General features: G+C 39.7%; 1 protein-coding gene across 1 annotated transcript; it reads right to left on the bottom strand.

Moving 5' to 3' along the window:
• Positions 1–2,400: 2,400 nt before the first annotated feature.
• LOC122665976 lies at positions 2,401–8,364 on the bottom strand. Its single transcript, XM_043862095.1, has 4 exons — positions 7,991–8,364; positions 5,323–5,539; positions 4,204–4,297; positions 2,401–2,774 (listed from the first exon to the last, which is right to left on the bottom strand). The coding sequence occupies exons 1-4, from the start codon at positions 8,362–8,364 to the stop codon at positions 2,509–2,511; spliced, it is 951 nt and encodes a 316-aa protein (XP_043718030.1). The 3' UTR covers positions 2,401–2,508.
• Positions 8,365–17,276: the final 8,912 nt, after the last annotated feature.

Here is a 17,276-nt window from a genome sequence, read left to right on the forward strand (position 1 = left end):
GCCTAATGTGGCCGATACCAATCTCAATACCAAGATTATGAAAGATTGAAGCATGACTACGTAGAGGAGCCCTATATTGAAATTGATTGTTTGGATGGGAAGGTCGCACTACAAATTAGCAAAAAAACAAAAATAAAGGGAGAAAGAACGCCACCCCGTAGCGCCAGGCACGCAGCCCTTGTGTCCTAACATAGGGGTGCATGAAATGATTGCCGTACCTCCTGATCATTTTTGGGGTTCCAGGGGGTGCAATTGTCATTTCATGTCCCCTGTGTTAGGACACAGGGATGGCGTGCGTTGGCCGACTAGATGGTGTTCTCTTCCCATAAATAAAATAAGGGAGAAAGAATGCCACTCGATCGTGCCAGACATGTCGCCCCTACACCCTAACATAGGGGCATGCAAAATGACTGTCGCAACCTTGGTCATTTTCAAGGTTTTAGGGGGTGTGGTGGTCATTTCACATGCCCTTGTGTCAGGCTGCAGGGGCAACGTGTCTAGTGCGATCGGGTGGCATTCTTTTTCCCATAAAATAGATAGAATTTCAGGCTCCCCTCAAGCTTTTGAATACCTTAAATACCCCTTGAAACTCCCCTCAAGCTTTTGAATACCTTAAATACCCCTTGAAACTCCCCTCAAGCTTTTGAATACCTTAAATACCCCTTGAAACTGGTTGGCCGATACCATTAAAGACTGAAGTTGTTAAAGCTTTTCTCAAACTACGATGATTATGCTTTACACGAAGACCAAGGCAAATTTTTTCAGTATTTAAAATGGGTAAAAGGTTTTTTCAACGCCAATTTAATTTCAAAATTGCATGCAAGATTCGTCATAAGACTCAGATTACTGTAGCACCATCCTTGTAAAATGTCTCATATATCCCATCTATTTTTAGTGTTTTCCCATAATGTCCCTCCTTCAATACATGAAATTGCACACTGTCTGTGTAGCAAACCCTTTCCCTTAAAATTTTGAGGGTTGAATGGCAGTTGAAAGTTTTATTTAAGGGCAAAAGCTCTCTATGGGGGGAGCGTGACTTGCACACATGCGACTGCAAGGGCCAATGGGAGAGCGCAACAGGCAACATCATCAATAAGACGGTATATAGTGCCTCATGGGGGTGGAGCGGTCATTTCACCCCATGTGTCTGGCACAGGGTACATAAATTCTCAGGGGAAATTGGGAAATTATAAATACATTTTTCTAGTTGATAAAACTTCCCCCCCCCCCCCCCCCCGCATTTTCTTGAAAAATTATCGTCTCCAATTCATTAAAGTGTGTGGCAGTGCGACAGTGCTAGGTGGAGATGTCGACACCTGGCAGCTGCCGTATCCAACGGTTCGAACTCATTGATATGGAAGGTTGGATGCGGCAGTAGCCAAATGTCGACATCTCCACCTAGCACTGCCGCACTGCCACACTTTAGGAATCTGAGATAATAATCCCATTTTCTTGTTTGCTGGTACTAATTTTCTCAATATAAATCAAACACCCCATCCCTCATTCCCACAAAGGCACAGACCCAACTTATTTCATTCTTTATTTCAGTAAAATGTTTATTTTCATTGTCCACTCATTTCAACTTTAGTGGGAAGAGCATATTGGTCTTCCACACCCTCCACATTTTTTAGCTTTGAAAGAAAACCTTCTCCATTAAGCCTTCCATCAAGTGGCATTAATGTTCATGAAACTCACAGAGAAAAGTCCAAAAAGAATTGGTTTTCCACCTAAGTTCATTGCTTGTTCTACAAATGCATTGGTGAAGAAGACAATGGGTGACACAACCCCACGACCAATAGCCCAATGGAACAGTAACAAAGAGAAATATGCGGGAGGTTTCATGCTTGTCCTTGATCTAAGAGACCCGATGGCATATAAATCATTGTTGTCGCGATCTATGGTATAAAAAAATCCCATTTTCCTTTGCCCAAGTCGAAGATTTGAAGAAGCTTTTAGGTGTGGTGGATGATTCAGACATCTTAACAGAAAAAAAAAAAACAGAAAAGAGAGAGAATGTCATTGCTGTACACATATTTTCAAATATACAAGTGAAATGATAGTATATACCCCCACTGGGAAAAAAATTTGAAGCAAATCAGATGTAAAAATCACTCACTTATCACCCCTTTTGGAAAGGCACGCACGTTTTTCCTTCACTTTGGTTCAACAACTACTACTCAGCCTTAACCCAACTAAATGGGGTCGGCTGCATGGATCCCTGCCCTCCAATCAGCTCTATTCAAGGTCAAACTTGATACCCTTCTGTCACTTTGGTTATCTACAATATCTACTTATGCCATAAAAAAATAGGAAAATCATGAGGAATACAACTAATACAAAGAATATCTTGATCATCAGCCAGCAGTTGGATGAGATGCTGTAAGGAATCCAGGGGAAAAAAAAAATCAAGGTATGATATCCACATTAAAGTAGGGAGATGGCCGGGAAAGCGACTCCCAGGTTTCATGTCGTCGAATGATGGAATGAACCCTGTTTCATGTCGGCAAATTAAACCCTGTGGGCTCGAGTCACAACCACAATCAGGAGAACCACAATGGAGAGTAGAAGAGAAGTTCTCAGCCTGTTTTCAAAGAGATCTGTGGTTGCTGATGTGTTTTTCTCCTTCTGAGGGGGTTGAAACACCTCATTCACGAGCTGTCTAAGCTTCTCAATTAGTTCCAGAACTTTTGCCTTCGTGTTGTTCAATATCCACTTCAGTATGCTTGCTGCTCTGTCTGGACTTTCATCAGATCTCTGGGAATTAGCATCTTCAACTGCCAAAGAACATAAAATACATAAGCAGACTTCTATTAAGTAATACAACATCACCAGTAGCATTTGTTGTGCTAGGAGCAGGATAAACAGCAATAGTAAGTGTTGGGAATAATAGCACCTAGAGAACTCAGGGACCTTAGACTTCAAATACCAGTCAGGCCTCTCCACCCACAGCTTGAACTTTTGAGTTGGATAACTAAATATGGTATCAGAGCCACTGGGCTCACTATATTAATGATACATCGTATACAGCCATCCAAAAGGGGCCATACCACATGTACTACCTCCCAAAGAGGGGCAACACATGAGGGGGAGTGCTCCCACATGGGAAAACTCTACCGACCTTGGATGACTTTCATATACAAGATGGGCCTCTCCACCTAACAGATTACGCTTTTGGGTTAGGTAATTCAGTAGAAAGGAAGACAGAATACATGACTCCGGCGAACTACATCGTTCACCCCTAATCTGGTGCCTCTTGGGTTGGATAATTCAATAGAAAGGAAGACAGAATACATGACTATGGCAGGCTGGCTGCATGGTTCACCCCTAATCTGGCGCCATGATCTGACCAATCACACATATGGGTCTACTTTGAGAAGATGCATTCAGCGAGTCCACCTGACTGCATTTCCTGACCATACATGCTACTTTCTTCTTGTCCATACATTATGACAAAACTGTGCTGTAAGCATGTTGCAGAGTGATGCCAGTTCAAGATCAAGGCCAAGTTTAAGATTTGAAATCTCATAGGTGGGACCATTTGGATGGGTCATTAACAACCATCCTGGATGTAAACAATTCTTAAGGTTAAGGAATAAGGAGGAAGGTGGTCCTATTCTCTCCTCCCAGCTAAACATATCCTAGGTCACAAGAGGCCACCCCAAGGTAAACACATATAGTCGAGGATCAGAATGTATACTAAGTAGAGAGAAGGAAAATTTCGTTTTAATCACCCTAAGTCCATTAAAGTTACTTAAATCGTGTCTGATGTAGTTTAAGAGGAAAAATGGCAAACATCAGCTTTCCGAACTGTACAAGCAGGGATTCTGGGGGTGGCATTGCTTCTATCCAAGGGATGATTGCATTGCTCAACCTACTGATAGTTTTGGACAAAATAGATTTTATTACAAGCTTGGAGATCTGAATTAGGGTGACACAAGTTTCAGATGTGTCGCTGTTCCAGGCATCAGCTGGAACTTCCATTCCTAACCATGCAACATAGAGGACTTTCTCATTTTCCCTTTTTCCTCAACCATGCAGTGTAGAGTTCTCTCTCTCTCTCAAAAAAACAAAAAAAGGGATGGGGGGGGGGGGGGGGGGGAACATATAAAATATGATGCTTCTTTCCTCACATAAATTTTTAATAAACAAAACATAAAAGAAATTTTGGTTAGAAACAATAGATTAATCAGGTATCTGACAAACCTATGCAGAATGACTCTTTGAGCTCCTTCACCACCTCATTGTTCAAGACAGCATCCCAAACAGCTTTATCGGAAGATAATGAAATGACCATTCTCTATAGACAACAAAATCCACAAGATACGTACACAAGAAGTCAATCAGAATGCAGAAGAGACATTGAGAACAAATCCGCAAGTAAATAAAAAATCAAATGGTTAATTCAAATAAAATCTTCCATAACCAATTCCCAACTACAAAGTGTAGAGAGAACTCATCATTCACTACCCTAATTAGTTGTCAAACTGCAGGTGGATCTTTGCAACAAAACATGTAGAAGTTATGGAGGTCAAACATAATGTTGCCACTTCATTAGCCTGAAAAAAAAACTACTTCCCATACAACAACACTATCTTATACTATCAATTTCCAACAATCCATAAGAGCAAGCAATCAATCTCAGTAAAGTTTACTATCAACTGACAGGTCTGACTAATCTACTCGGTCATTGACATGGTAACGCCCATGAGAGTCGCCTCATGAATCTAAAATTCACAAACCACACATTGCACCAATCACGGCATTTAAACAAATCAAAAAGTTGGTTACTTCCAACTGACATAGTGCTTCCTGTAATATCCAAGTAAATGCTACTCTTCCAAATGCCATGACTGCTACCTTCCAAGATTATGGGTTTGGAACAAGAATACATAATTTTCCTCAATGTAAGATTCTACAAAAAAAAATTGCAGGGGCATTCACATTGGTGGGAAGTTGTACTTGAAATATATTCATAGCTCTCATAATTTTCTCACTTAAGCACTTCAGCAATTCTCTTAGAGAGGGCATCCGGTATCATCCAGAATTATCTACTTCTTTGTTGACCATAACTTATAGCAAAGAAAACATCAGGACTAGAAATAATTTCACTTTAAATCAATCGACAGACCCCTTAGATTACAATACCAAGCAACTGGACAAATAGAGAGCACAAATCTAGAAGGCTTATACTGCATGCTACCACAAGTTTACAAGAAAAAGACACTTTCACATAGTTTGGGCAAGAAAAAGAAAAGCATGAGAAATCAAGTCCTGCCGGATATGAATATAAATTAATAAACAAGGATCAATATCAGAAGTTGCCTGAATAGATGGCTCTGTCTGCAGTAAATGGAAAGCATCATAAACCCGTCCATACTGATGAGATTGAGACAGTCTTGGATTGTAAAGATGCAAGGTAGGCTCAATCCAATCCAACTCTGACCTGGCTGGATCTTCAGTATGATCAGTTACATCCTTGTCCAAACTAGAAAAACTTTGATCTTCACAGAATCGCGAATATAAGGCTGGGGCAACAGTCCTACAAATTTAAAACCATTAATAGCAGTCAGACTTTATGCTTGTAGAATTGCAACAAATGCAAGAGACTGCTAGAACCAATGGTGACCCTTAAGCACTAGTTCCTGTTCTATGCAAATATCAGCACAGTGTGCCTTTAAAAATCGAAAGGCATGCCTTTAGTTCAATTGAACAAAATTTAATAGAAATATATAGTTAATTAAAACAAAATAGAATTTTAAAGTGAGGATGAGAGAGCAAAAATGTTAGAAACACAAGTTTTGAAATGTATTAATCTTAGATGAGACAGAGGGTACATGAAGTTCCAATGATATGCATTCTCAAATGATCACGACCAGGTACAAATCTTGTTGACAGCGAACCCACATCCCACAAAATAACCAACTCCTTGAATAAAAACAAGCACCACAAAAAATTCAGAGAGTATTCAGATACATAAAATCCAGAATGACTCCTCTAAGTTTTTAAAATGATCAAACTATAACCGAATGCTATGAAATCTTGACATGTCATTGCGGATAAATGAATCTTAAGAATAAGGATCACTCAAAAAAGTGACCATCCAAATGATGTCAAGCCTTCACAAAATTTTTTTGTGTATTAGTTTTAAAAATCTGCTAAGTACCTAGGAAAGGTTTTTAATCCAAGTGACTCTGCTCATTCGTTCTCATGATAACAGCCTCAATAAATAATATAGATAATAAGGCAACATTGTTACCTCTACACATGAGACATGAGGCTGTATTTGGAGTAATCCTCTCTGTCAGAAATTCTTTTTTCATAAAACACCTTCCTCTCTCTCTCTCTCTCTCTCTCTCTCTCTATATATATATATATATATATATATATATAGATCAGCATGGCTGACTGATGGTTGGAAAAGTTCTTTAGATGAGAAAATTCCAACCCTCGGCTTGGTTAGTCTCAAAATTCACCAACACAGCTGCCCCAGCTGGAAGATCGAGGTGTTCTATCCTCTAAAGACTTGACGCAGTAGGAAACTGGGGGGTTAGATCTCGTTCCAACGCCGACAAACCTTGAATCTACAAGTAGAGGAAACGGAAATAATTTGCCCCACAACTTTAGAATATTATACACAAAAGAAAACAACCACCTAGATAGGGACTCAACTTTAGAACATCATTTTGGGATAAGGCTGAGTTGTTGTTGTTGTATAGGGGGCTCATGCATCATCTCCCCGCCTGTGAAGCAGGAGACAGTGAGACACCAGGATCACTACTAGTGCAACATAGTAATCCTACAAATCTATAAAGAAACTGGGCATATTGAGCCAGTTGTAGACCTGCCAAGTCACAACTAATAGTAATGATAATTAGTTATCAGGATTTTAGAAAGTTCTCTAACTTGGTCAAACTTATTCCAAACTTGAGCTAGATTTCATATCACCCAATAACATTTCTAGTCTTTTAACGCAAGTTTAATTTTCAGACAGTTTGCTTGCCTCTAGGCCACAACTTTTCCAACCATGCCCAAGAATCATGATCATTTGTTCATCATCAGAATCAAACTTCAAATAACCGCTACTGAGTTGTCTAGAACCAAACGGATGTAAGTGGTATTAATTCACAGCAACTAAACTGAATTATAAACACCTGCTCCACTTGTGATATATGGAAATCATACGACTTTGGGGGCATGCTAATTGGATCTGACACAAGAATCTTGACCCAGAAAGTTATAAAATTGGGTCAAATCACTAAAGTGAAATAGTCCCATTAGATTACTTAATGCAACTCTTGGCTCAATCATCTGATGGTGTTCACCTTGAAAGTATTGTGCAAGATGGAAGGTTTGCTAACAGAAAAAAGTAAATTTAATATAGAACACGAAGGTTGTCTGTATTTGTTCGTTAACCCCATCAGTTTCTATCTTGTTCTGTCATGAATTTAGCTTATTCTCTCTCTTTACTTTTTTGTTCCTTCCTTTCTAAATGAGCAACCTGCTAATTGTTTGACCAGAAAACATTTAATACCCACGCCCACATGCTACAAATTGGGCAATTGAAAGAAAGCCAGCTTGTAATGAGATTACAAGAGATTACTCTTTTTCGTGTCCTCTCTTTTGGTTCTTTTCTGAATTAATATAGAGACAGAAACAGAGGAATAAAGTAATATTAAAGCTGGCTAATGCAACCCTAAAAACATTTCTTTTTATGAGAATTATGACCAAGCTTTGGTGATAATTCTGGGATTCCTCTTTTTGGAAAAGCTGGCATTTATCCACATAACCCATCTTAGTATCATATCAAGACAATTTTTTTTTTTTCTTCCTTTTATCAGAAAATGAGCCATCCCAAACACCAAGAGAAGCAAAATTTCACATCTATTCAACACTGACAAAAACATCAAACACCAACCCTATTTTACTCTCTTACACTCCGACAATTCAGAAGTAAATGGAAACAAAAAATGAAGAAGTACAGAAGATATACTGTTTAAGAGAGGAGACGGCATCTTCAACTTCGTTCTGAGAAGGAACGGCACCAAAAACATAATTATCAAAAATCATGTTCGCTCTGTCGTGTTCATGGTCGACGACTCCTCCATTGACAGACTCCCATTCCCATTCATCACCATCACAAAAGTAGTGGGAAGAAGCACAAGAGTCCCAGTTCGGTACGGTAGGAGAAGTTTCCGACACGGGAAGGTTGAGTGAAGTAGAAGCAGAAGAAGACGAAGAGGAGGACAGAGCGAGAATTTGAGAAATGGGCTTGTTCGTGTTGATGGAGATACCCCTGGAGAAAGCATCTTGAATTCCTCCTCCAACCCCACGGATTGCAGTCCTAAGCGTACCCCCTTTACCCATTCCTCCACTGCCAAATCAACTCTTCAATTTCCCCCTCTCTCTCTCTCAAATCAATCAATCTAATGAGTCTGCGTTGAGGAGGATTCGTAAATCGTCTCAACTATCTAGTTGCTTGTATCTATCGACAATCTTAACCGTATTAAGTTATTTATCCCAGTAGGGCCAGGTTTTTCTTTTGTAAGATAGTAGGACCAGGTTGAACTGTTGTACACTTGCCCGAACATACAGCCCGGGTGATCACTTCCCCCTATTAGATGAAATGGAGAGATAGATAAATGGAGACAATAATTTTCTCAATAAACCTGTTTCTATATTTTTGTAGACTAGTTCACAAAATTGAAATTCTATAACTCTTACCCAGTTATATAGGTGATTACTTGTATGGACCGAGTCTTTCTCCATCTACGGTGAATGAGGGTGGGAGAGGGTGGGAATGGGTATTATGAGGGTATTTTGGAATATACAAAAATACTAGGAAAGGTTTGTGAACCCTAAGATGATGGATGAACCGTCCCCTCTAGGTGGAGAAAGACGTTGAACTATACAGATAACAGAAAAATGAGATGTTTTCCTTTGAATATAGGCCAAAGATTTCATATAGGGCCGTGCAAGCATCCATGGTCGTATTCCCTCTCATAAAGAATTGAAAAAGTCATAAACCCCCCCCCCATATTTAATGTCTCAAAACTCCCACCCTCACACATGCACATTCTACACAATCATGTATGAAAACTATCCCCTTGAATATATAAAGGAAGATGTGCTCCTCTCATTTTTTAAATCGAAGGCATGAAAAGTGGAACTATTTTCCATACGAAAATGTTCTATGGGATCCTAGGGCTATAGATAGAGAGAAAGCGTAAATTTTATTTGGCTTCTTGGAATAAAAGATCCCTTAGAAAAAGATAAATTGAGTGGGAAAAGACTAAGTACGTCACCAGATGCCTAGCATGTGTCACCCTCTTACTTGCCCTCTTATATCCAACCTCGTGATTGGTGCATGCAGCTAGCGTACAAGGTGGCATGTCCAACCTCTCCCTTAAGTGGTGCAATGCAATTGAAAAGGTTCACAAGATTGGAGACCTCGGTTGTCCTAGCATTGCTTAATACAAAAATAGTTGGAACGCGTACTCTATGGTCTATCCAGGAGTGTGGTCGGTGCCATTGCGGGAGCTAATGGGAATACTTGTGGGGAAAAAATGAAAATGTTATCGGGGGCCCGGGCCACACCCAATCACAGTGGGAGCAAAATGATCGCCTTGCACGGCTGCACCCATGAAAGGTGGAAATTAAACCCTCAAGATGCCAAAATGCGCACTCATTGGCAACACCCACACGCTTCCCCACAGTGAACGCTCTCCCCAAAATAAATATGAAATATTGATCCCATCTATGGGTAGCTTCTCCTGCTCAACGGTTGCAAGAAGTTTTCTCCACTTCTGACAACTTCTCCGGCCTCCTCTGCCACTCTCTTATCCGGTCATGCAATAATGAGTACTCGAATCCCATACCCTTATTTGGGAACGCTACCATGCTCGTCCCTTTCTCTCTTTGTCTCTCTTCGAATCTCTCTCTCTCTCTCTGTCCACTCCCACTCCCACCACTCCCGAATTGGTTCAGTTGGATATGAAAATCCTGAATAAAAAACTTGAGAGAGAGATGCTTTGCTGGTAGCCTGGTAACCTCATTGGATTCTTGGTAGAGGGGTTCTAAAAGATTTAATGAAAAGAATTATAACAGAAAAAAAAAAAAAAAAAAAAGGCAAAGAGAAAAGCTGATGAACCGATATTATAATAGGTATGGCTATCTCTGCAAAATGGGCATCGAGCATCGGATTCAACAAGAAATACACAAAAAATCTACACCTGACAACTCTGCAAGTCCGGCATTGAGCATTTGTTTCAATTGGAAAAAACCCCAAATATCCAAGAAAGATGAGACAGAGAAGAGAGAGAGAGAGAGAGAGAGTGGTACTAACTTGCCGATCACCTTTGACCGCTTGGCTCCAATCCTCTGGAATCGGCTCGATGGATATCGATATCGAGCAACCACTGCTGCTGTTGATGGAGCATATGGCGTCACACATCTCATCTCTTTCTTGTTCTTTTTATGCTCCACGAACTCCTTTGAAATCCCCACACAGAAAAGAAGATTAAATAGGTGAAAATGGAATTGATTTTCCATCATCACCTCCAACCTCAATTGCCGCCTATGAGAGAACCGGTAATTTCTTTCTGGTCATATGATTAATATGGTTTTGATCAGTCAATATTCCTAACGGACAACTACTGATCATGTGGGTTTTTGCATTTTTGAGTGTTCTTATTTCAAGTTCAAGATAACAGAAGTCAAAATGTGAAAGAAAATAATATAAAGGAGGTATCCTGAAATGTTGTTTTTGGATGCAAGCAACATCTCTCAATCTTCATTACCTCCATCAACGACACTGCCATTCACAGCTCTACTGCTGCTGTGCGTAGAGAATTCTTGGCGTGTGGGTATAGGGGCAAAATTATTTAATTCATTGGTAAGGTACTAAGGTATAATATTTAAGGGTGATTGTTCTCTGCCATTCAGAGGGGCGGGGCGATCATTTCGCCCACCCGTGTGTCTGGGCGCATCCTGTGCACCCAGGACAGAGAACATTTGTCTAACATTTACATTAGAGGAACTACAAGAAAGATTGGATCGGTAATATGTCAAGCTAAAACTAAATTTGAAATAATTAGAAGATCAGTAGGTTTAGAGTGGTTCAGGTAACCCCCTACGCCCACTACTAAGTAGGGGTGTCAATGGGTCGGGTTGGGCCGGGCCTGCCTAAACCCTGACCCTGACCCTAGGGGCCTTAACCTAAACCCTGACCCTGACCCAACCCTGGCAGGGCCAAGAAACCCTCAACCCTGACCTGACCCTGCCAGGGTTTTTCCTAACCCGGCCCGGCCCGACCCGACCCTGATAGGGTTGGGCAGGGTCGGGTTGGCCCTGATTGACCCTGTCTTGACCCTGATTGATATATATCAAAAAATATATCTAAAAAAAACCTGAAAAATTCTTTAAAGAAGAAGAATAAGAGGGGAAGGAGAGAGGGAGAGAGGGACTTGTAAATTTAAATAAAAATAATTCACAAACATGTATAAATCTTGACTGCAAGCTTATCTCAAGTACCTCAATTACATTTTCCTCAAGAACTCAAATTATTGAACACATGAGATAAAAAGAACAAAGCTTGGCAAAAGAATAAACATTAAAAATTCATAAATCCTAAGAGCTTAATTTATATATTGCAAGAGGCTTTAATGTTTTATCAATAGCCAATACAACAAATGCAACATTTTGACTTGAATTTAAGGGAGAGAACTATCTACCCACCATAAACAGAAGAACATATACTGTTGGTTCTGTCTATGATATTCATTTACAGAATAAAGTTCCAACTTTCAATGGCATGAAGATTTAAAAGAACAGTAGCAGGATTGTAAATGAACAGAAACTAATAGTGTATTTGGGTAGGCAAGAGTGAAAAGATAAAGAAGGGATTGTAACTAATGTGAAGGGTCACACTTGGAACAAAGCAAAATAATAGACTAAGTGGAGAATAAGGAATAAAGGGCAGGGGTATTAAGGGAAATAAAACAAATAGGGGTTTGAATTAGACTCACGATTGAAGTCTTCTTCAACCTTCGGCTAACAGAACCAGGCGGAACAGGGCTTCAATCTTCTTGAGAGATAGATCTCTCTCATCTGGAGGTCTTTTGTTCTGAAATTTTGAGAGTAGCAACCACACCCCCAAGGCCTCTCAATCCTCAATAGCATAAGCAACCAATAGGAATAAACGCAGAGGCCTTGGGTAAAAGAAGAAAGAAGAAGGAAATCAGTGGAGGGAGGAGTGCACGCAAGGCTCATGGCAACCATCGGTTAACCCAAAAAAAATTTCATTCCAAAACTCTCAAATCTGAGTATCGGTGGATTACAATGGTATTTAAAAAAAATAATTGAATACTCTTACTCTAAAACTGAAACAAGAAACCCTAATTAAAACATAAATAGAATTAGACTCTACTATGGACTCAACTAAACAAACTTCGGCTCAAACTCTGCTTCTTATCCAACGCCTATCTGCATCATTGTACCTTCATGTTGTACTCCCTAGTATTCTACCAGACTACCAGAGTACTCGCGAATCTCCTCTCTCTCTCTCTCTGCCAAAATCCATGAACAAACATTATTGGAAGCAAGCCAGCAGAGAAGACAAACGTAAGAACTCGACGCAGGTAAGCAGCTTCCTTGATCTTCACTGAAGCTTGATAGCAGGGAAGGAGGAAGATGGAGGCACGATCGTCGAGCGGCGGCTTTTTGGATCTGGATAAGTGAAAAAATGAAAAGGTATCTAGATTTTAGGGTTTACTATTGGCTTTTTGTCTTTTCTTTTATAATATATACATTAATATATAATATTATATATCTATAACTAATACAGGGTCGGGTCCGGGCCGGGCCGGGCTAAGCCCGAGGTCTTATCCCGGACCCGACCCGACCCTGCCAGGGTCAGCCAAAAACTCAACCCTAACCCGCCCTTCGGGTTGGTAGATCAGGGTCGGGTCGGGTCCGGGCTCAGGGCGGGTTCGGGCGGGTTCGGGCCAGCCGGGTATTATTGACACCCCTACTACTAAGGCTCCTCAAGCTCTTGAATTCTATTTCAATGGAAAAATTACGTACCTCTCCCCTGTACTTTGCCCTAATTACACGTTTCTCTCCTTGATTTTTCCACCTTACATACAATTCCCTTGTAGTTTTCAAAAAATTATTAATTCTTCCCCTGTCGTTAGCGTCTGTCTGTTAAGTGCTGATGTGGCGTAGTTAGATTTTTTATAATGCCCAAACTAACCCATGGTCATTGTGAGATGACCCATTTACCCTTTTGATAAAAAACCCAAAATAAGAAGGGAAAATTTGCTGTTTCTCCTCTCCCAACTTCATCTTCAACCTCTGAAACTTGAAATCGCCGACAACTATACCCCTACCATTGCCTGAGTATTCATGCTCACAGTGACCATCGCTGTCATCCAGACTGTTTCTGGGTTATAAAACAGATTCCTTCCCAAACAGGTTTCTTTTTTTTTCTTTTATAATTATTAGAAGCCCTTCCCCATTCTTGTATTATAGGATTCAGTTTCAAGTTTTAAGTTTCAGGGCAGCCACCCCCCATTCTTGTATTTGTGGCTTGTTAACGCAGGAGAGAGAGAGAGAGAGAGAGAGAGAGAGAGAGAGAGAGAGAGAATGGAGTTGCTGAGAGTTTCTTTTACAACAATGGCTGTTGTGGCTCTTCTCCTTGCTCTTGTTTTACCTGCCATTTATGCTCAGGGCCCTGCACCTGCAATGCCTCCTTCAAGCGATGGTTTGTATGCCCAATCCATGGTTTTTCTTCTCTTTCTACTTTTCATTACTTCCTTATATCCTTTCTTAAATTACTCTCCCTCTCTCCTAATTGCACATGGCTGTATGTTTTTGGATTTGTTTAATTCTATTTTATCCCATTCCAATTGGGGGAAGCATTGGATGGGTTGGAACTTTGAAAGAACAGGTTGTCCACATTCGATTCATTTGATGTTCATCAAATGAGAGAAGAACACAGATCAAAATGAAGAAGAAGAAGAGAAGTTTGATAGGCCACAACTTCTTGATCGTTTTGGAATGCATGCACAGGTGGGGACAGTGAGGGATGCTGAACTCAGAGTGAAGATCGTAGAGGAGAAAGCTCGGTTTGATCGAAATCCTAAAGAGTTCTGTGATTCCTACATGATAGAACAAGAGATGCTCCAGCGTATTCAAGCAGAGCAGCAGCACTGGAAGATTGAAATCAACACCTTCTGCTGCGCTCTTCACGCGGTAATGGAAGCTATGATGATGAACCCATCTACTGTTCAGTCTTTGCCGTGTGTGAATTTAAAATTTTAGGGAATAAAAGTCCGAGGAGGAGGCGGCGGCAGCGGCAATGATAGCGGTGGAGGAGGAAGCAGCGGCTGCGGTGGTGGTGGCTGCGGTAGAAGAGGAAAGAAATGAGTGTTTTAAGGTTGAAGAAGATGAAAAGGGTATCATTATAATTCTCCTTGTGGAGTTTTAGAACAAAGGTAATATTGTCTTTTCAAATCATTAATTTACGAAAAGCTAACATCGTTAGTTATAATGGGTCAAAATGTAAGATGAAAAAATCAAGAGAATGAACGTGTAATTAGGGCAAAGTACAGGGGAGGGATACTTAATTTTCCTCATTTCAATTGTTTTCCAAGATAGTAATCAAATGCTTACACTGTAGTTTAGTTTTTATGCGGTTCACTACATAGTACAAACCCAATAGGTGTTTTTCAGGCGCATACCAAAATTCGACAGTGTCACCTTCGTAACTCTTCTTGTGGGACAACTCCTCACATGAAACTTAAGAATGCGTTTGGTTGTGTAAATTTCTGAATGTACCCATACCTTTAGATGTAACATCTATAGATCAAAGTATTTGTGGATGAACGAATCTGATAGAATAACTGTTTGGTTACCCTGATTCTAAAACTTGAATCTATCAGAATAACTGTTTGGTTACCCTGATTCTGAAACCTGAATCTACCAGAATAAGTGTTTGGTTACCCAAAAGATGAACCTCTAGGAAATGAATAAAAACTGCCTTTTCCTTCGGGTGTTCCGACCATACTTTCTTAGTCACATCTCTAGATGTTTTTAGACCGATTTTTCATGCTGATCTTTCTATAATTTTGGTCGTGCAACTGAGTTGACTAGTGTGTATATTCCCAGTTTTGATGTATAATTTTTGGGGATGCGTTCTCTGTCTGGGAGCATTGTCTTTGCAGCAGCACGAGAGCCAATGAAAGTGCACAGACAAGCATCAATAGGGGTGGGATTTCTGTTTTTCATGAGGATCGGATGTGGTGGTCATTTCGGCCCATCTTATGTTTGGGCGCATGAGCCATGCTCCCGGACAGAGTCCTTTTTCCAATAATATTTATTCATAGTTTTTGCCTTCCTTTTGTAGTGTAAAATTGTTCATGTGTAGTAGGCATGCAGGACATGTTTGAGCTTTTTTCTTTCCTTTTTTTTTTAATAATAATTTATATAAGTTGTCATCTTTTAAAATGGACAAATGAAGAACAAAATTATATTGAAACTTGAAAGACATAATAAGCAAGAAAAAATAGGTCATTATTTAGCCTTCAAATAGCTTAATCAGTAAAATGTAACACAAACAAGAGAACTTGGAAGATAATAAAATCTTCAAACTAGAGTACCTTTGTCCAGACCACTCCATTCTCATTTATCCAATGACAAACTTCAATGAGTCCTGGTCCAAAACCTATCAACTTAAAAGCAAGATGGTTTGGATTCCAAGTTGATGTATCATAATGGCATGCCATGATTGCATGATTCACTTTCTTTCTACCATGTATATCAACTGCATATACTTTTACTTTAGGTAAAACATGACAATAATAAATTTGAAATAAGAACGGTATACTATGACATAAGGCTGGTGGTTCAGAGAGGTTTCCATGGATGAGTTTCACAGCTCCAATTGTGACATTCTCATAAGATCTTTCAACATTCTCGGTACTCCATATGTTTACATGGTGCCCTAATTTATCCAGAACAAAATCAATGAGATTTTCAGCAGAAGTCACACAAGTTCTCTACTCATCTTGAGTTGGACTCATCTCACATATCTCGAGGCTACGTTTTATATAATCATCCATGTTTGATTCATCTACCACACCAAAAAGCTTCTTCAATTCTTCAATCCGAGCAAAGGAAAATGGGATTTTTTATGCCAGAGGACGCGGCAAGAATGATTTATATGACACAGGGTCCCTTAGATCAGGGATAGGCATGAAACCACTCTGTTTCACCATTGATTGTCGAAAATATGGCAATCCCCCTTGGCTAGCAATTGATAGGGGTGTTTCATCATATTTATTTTTCTCACCTATAAACGGGGCAATTGGTGGCAGGGTCGCATCGATTATTGCATTCTTCACCAATGCATTTGTAGAACAAGCAATGTTAGCCAGTTTACAAAACGAAGATAGGTGGGAAGCCAATTCATTTTCTTCTATAAGTTTCATAAACATTGTTGCGTGATGGGGGCTTAATGGAGAAGCTTTTGCAACTATCCAATGTGGAGGGTGTGAAAGACCAATATGATCTTCCCAGTACTGTGAGAAAGCATTTTCAGCTTGAGAAACCTATAATTTCATGGGAAAAAAAAAATAAAAACCAAATAAGAAAGATAAAACAAGAAAAACAATAATCAAGTTGAAATGAATAGATAAGGAAAATAAATGTTTTTCTTACACTGAAATATGCTACTATCAGAATACTAAGCCATAGAATAGGATGAGTCATGGAGAAATGCAATGGAGAACGGAATTTAGTTTGGTTTGTTTCATGGAAAGGAGTGGAATGTTTGAATTTATATAGAGGGAAATTTTGAAGTACCAATAAATTAAAAAAAAGGGTAAATCACACGTCACCCCTTAGTTTTTAAACGAAATTCAAATCACCCCCTGGTTTTTTAAAATACTCAAATCACCCCATGTATTAGACCCCAATATAATAAATTAATCCCTACTGTTAGTTTTATGTTGTTAAGTAATGATGTCAGCCAGTTAAATAAATTTAAATTTCTAAACTACCCTTGAAGATGAAGACAAGGTAGTATTGTAAATTTAATTCTAATGTTTTAGTATAAGGGTAAACTAGTCCTTTCACATCAATAACTAATAGCAGACTAACACCGTTACTGTAGAGGGGGACGGATGAGTATTTTCAAAAATTAGGAGGTGATTTGAGTTTCGTTTGAAGACCAAGGGGTGACATGTAATTTACCCAAAAAAAGGGCGGGGGGTAGGATT

The sequence above is a fragment of the Telopea speciosissima genome, chromosome 6, assembly GCF_018873765.1.
Source record: "Telopea speciosissima isolate NSW1024214 ecotype Mountain lineage chromosome 6, Tspe_v1, whole genome shotgun sequence".
Classification (NCBI taxonomy): domain Eukaryota; kingdom Viridiplantae; phylum Streptophyta; class Magnoliopsida; order Proteales; family Proteaceae; genus Telopea; species Telopea speciosissima.